Raw genomic sequence first — 3791 nt, forward strand, 5'->3', positions numbered from 1 at the left:
CCCCTTTCTTTTGACAGCCATAATTCAACATTATTTGTAATATTTCACTTATTTTATCAAATTCATTAAATAACAGGTGGCAACCCTCCTCAAAAATATTTTCGGCAGTAAACTTTCCCAAACCCTTTTTTGTTTGATACCCATATTCCAATATTTAATTTATCTTATCAATTAAATTACAATTTTCAAACATCTGGCCACCTTCCACAAAAATATTTTGCGCTGTAAGCCTTCTTAAACCTTCTTCTTTCGACAGCCATAATTCAGCAATTTACTTAAACTGGAATTTACAAACAGGTGGCCACTCTCAAATTTTTTTCTATATTTTAAGTCAGACATCTAACAAAAAAATGAGTGATGCGCGTACAAACATACAGACAAACAGACAAAAATTCAAAAAACTGGCTCCAATAAAGACCCACCCTCTATATTAATCTTTCTTTAATATCTATAATGTACAGACATTGGTCTACTACATCTCTTATATGCAAATAAATGTATAGATTTGTATTTTTTATTTATTGTTTTTTTTTTTTATTTAATTTGTGCCTTTAATTTTTGAATTTTTATTTTTATTATATTTCATTTGAAAAATAAATATTTTTCTCCAATTTACGTTATTTTACCAATAAATATTTTTCATGTACACTCCTACTATGTTCATAAAAACTTATCGATTAATTTGTCCACGCTTTTAATGCACTTCATCAATCATTTAGTTCTTCGACATCGTCGTGAAATAATTTTACGCAGTTTTTTTTTAATTTTTTTTCTTTGTATTTAGTTTGTATCATTTAATATTTTTATTTTGTTTTATTTCATTTTATACTATTTTCCATTTTATTTTTTATTTTCCTTTGCTTTATTGTATGTTTAATTTTTTAAATTTTGTTTTTTTTTATATGTTGAATTTTTAATTTTTTGAATGTATCTATCTTTTGAAGTTTTTTTATTATTTTTTTTTTGTATTCATTTGATAGTAAACGTCTTTATTATTATTTTTTTTTGTTATGTAGACTCCTACAAAGTGCATTAAAATGTCTCCATCATCATATTTTGGCCGCAATTAATTTGTCTACACCGAATATTTTTTATGCACTTCATAAATCATTTTGTTCTCCGTCATCTTCGTTAAAAAATATTGCGCAGTTGTGCGAAATTATATTTACTTATGTATTATATTCAAACAACGGCTAGGAAAATTTTCATAGAGAATAAAAAATTGTATACGTAAGTTAGTGTTAGTATAAATTTTCATTATTTATATATATTAGAAATATAAATGATTTTCGCAACCTTCCTTTCTCGCGCAAAAATTTCCGCTAATTTTCCGTTGATTTACGTATATTAATTTGCTCCTCTTTCTTCTTCTTTTTCCCCTTGCAGAGAAACGCTCATTCTCCTTCCGATTGCGGCGTTCGATCGGCGATGGCGGCAGCACGCACAGCAAGAATAGCAATAACAATAGCAGCACTTGCACCAACAACAATTCGTTGTTGTCACCTGTAACCAGCGCCAAACTGGAGGTGCCCAATTCCAGTGCGTCGGTAAGTCGACGCAGCAGCATCTACAAGAAGCCGGACAAGGATGATAGCGGCATCATACACATTGTACCGGACATTGAATTACCATTAATGGCTTTCTCCGATCAGTACGATATCGAAAAGACTTTGGCGGAGGGCTGCTTTGCGCGTATACTACTCACTCATCATCGGCCCACGAATACGACAGTCGTACTGAAGGCGGTGCATGCTGAATTGGCCACACTGAAGGATTTCCAAAAAGAGTTTCATCTCAACTATCAGCTCTCACATCATCGTAACATACTAAGCGCCTACAATGTGGCCTTCCAGACCAAGGACTACTATGTGTTTGCTATGGAACATGCGCCGTATGGCGATTTGGCGGCCAATATCGGACCGCATGGCTTGCACGAGTCCGCTTGCAAGACCATTAGCGAGCAGCTAAGTTCCGCGCTCGGTTTCATGCATTCGAAGAATTTGGTGCATCGCGATCTCAAGCTGGAGAATGTGTTGGTCTTTGCGCCGGATTTCTCGCGCGTCAAGCTGTGCGATTTTGGTACGACCACGAAGAAGGGACTGCTGGTGCATAAGGTGAAGCACACATGGACTAGTTGCGTGCCGCCCGAGGTGCATGAGATTGTCAAAAATGAACGCTTCATCTGCATGCCATCCAGCGATTCGTGGCAATTTGGCATTTTGTTGTACAACATATTGACGGGCAGTCCGCCGTGGAACATGGCCGATTGGGTGAAAGATACACAATATGCGAGCTTCATGAAGTACGAACAGCGCAAGACGACAAAAATACCCGACAACTTCCGACGTTTCTCGCCGCGTCTAATGCGTTGCTTCCGCAAGTATTTAACACAAGATCCGGAGGATCGTTGCAAAGTAACCGAGGTCACGAAATACATGAAGGATCGTTGGGTCGAATGCCGTATAGCGACGTCGAAATCAGCTTTGCTCATTTCACCAAATCCCGATCAGGATTCGTGCATCTACTTGAATAAGCGCGAGGGACGGTTATCGGGCGATGACAATAAGCTGAAGTTGAAGCGTATGATGTCCAGTTATGGCTTGGATAATTCCATCGATCAGACAGTGGTGCGCAGGCGTGTCATCGAATGGCTATCGACGTGCGACAGCAATTTCGATTCGGAGATAGAAAGTCTAGCTGCACTCGAGGTGGCTAATTAGGAAGTAGTAGGCGCGTGGAAGGATACGAGAAGCGCGCATTAAAAATTTGGTTTAAGTTATTGAATGCGTTTGCTTGCTTGCGGCAAACAGCGTTGAGTAGCGGAGTAGCGGCTAATGCAACTCTAAGGGCAACAGTTCTGGAGTACTACTACGCGGCGGCATAAGACAACAATGATTACGCCGGCATATGTATGTACATATGTGTGTATGTATATATGTAGTAGGTGATCATCACGAAAACGAAGAGGTGAAAAGAGGATGTTGGTAGAGGCGAGCAATTCAATACAGGTCATATCGACAATAAGTCATAATCGAGTATCAACTCTGCACAGAAGAATTTATTGTATAAGATTACACGAAAGAGAGAGAGAGAGGGAGATGAAAGTGAATCGTATTCGCGTAATGAGCCAACTGATATACAACACTTATACGATTTAATGAAAAACAACTCAGAAAATATACAAATGTAGGCAACTATAGCATACAAAAAATGTTTCACTTTCGAGCGTCGAAAATAATGCATTATCTAATTTCGAATTTTAATTCCATGTACAAGTTTTCACTGTAAATTAGTTGCGTAGATTTAGAAAAAAATGTGCACGTAGCTACTAAGTATGTTTGTATGTATGTATGTGGTATATTTTAGGTTTAAACGGCCAATACAAAAAAAAAAAAAAAAAAAAAAATGCACCTCTGGGGTTCTAAAATTAAAGTTGAAAAGGATTACTATTTATGGCAGACACATTGAATATATTTTAATATATTTTAATAAATTTTAATAAATTTTAATAAATTTTGTTTTTGTTTATTTTGTTATTAGGTTTCATTTTTGCATTTGTGTATTTATTTTCATTTACATATATAAATAGTTTTTTTAATTTAAATTTTTTTATTTCTATTTATTTTATTTTTTATTTTTTACTACTACACCAAATGTTTGAAAATATAGTACTTTCTAAACACTTTTTATGAAAATAGCTAAATCATAAGTGAAAGTATCGAAAACAATTTAAAATTTTTAAAATTGCGCATAATTTTGTTAGGGCGAGAGTAGCTCTTATTTTATGTATT

At 35.3% G+C, this 3791-nt stretch overlaps 1 protein-coding gene across 2 annotated transcripts in view; it reads left to right on the forward strand.

The window, feature by feature from the left end:
- Positions 1 to 3529, forward strand: part of LOC118735600 (serine/threonine-protein kinase meng-po) — a 72748-nt gene extending 69219 nt beyond the window's left edge. For both annotated transcript variants that reach the window (XM_036465437.1, XM_036465438.1), the window contains one exon: positions 1387 to 3529. In XM_036465437.1, the coding sequence (XP_036321330.1) occupies positions 1387 to 2720 (1334 nt within the window). In that variant the 3' untranslated portion in view covers positions 2721 to 3529. The remainder of the gene's footprint in view (positions 1 to 1386) is intronic.
- The last annotated feature ends 262 nt before the right edge of the window (positions 3530 to 3791 follow it).

This window comes from Rhagoletis pomonella, unplaced genomic scaffold, assembly GCF_013731165.1.
Source record: "Rhagoletis pomonella isolate Grant_MI unplaced genomic scaffold, Rhpom_1.0 Rhpom_scaffold_00003, whole genome shotgun sequence".
Lineage (NCBI taxonomy): Eukaryota > Metazoa > Arthropoda > Insecta > Diptera > Tephritidae > Rhagoletis > Rhagoletis pomonella.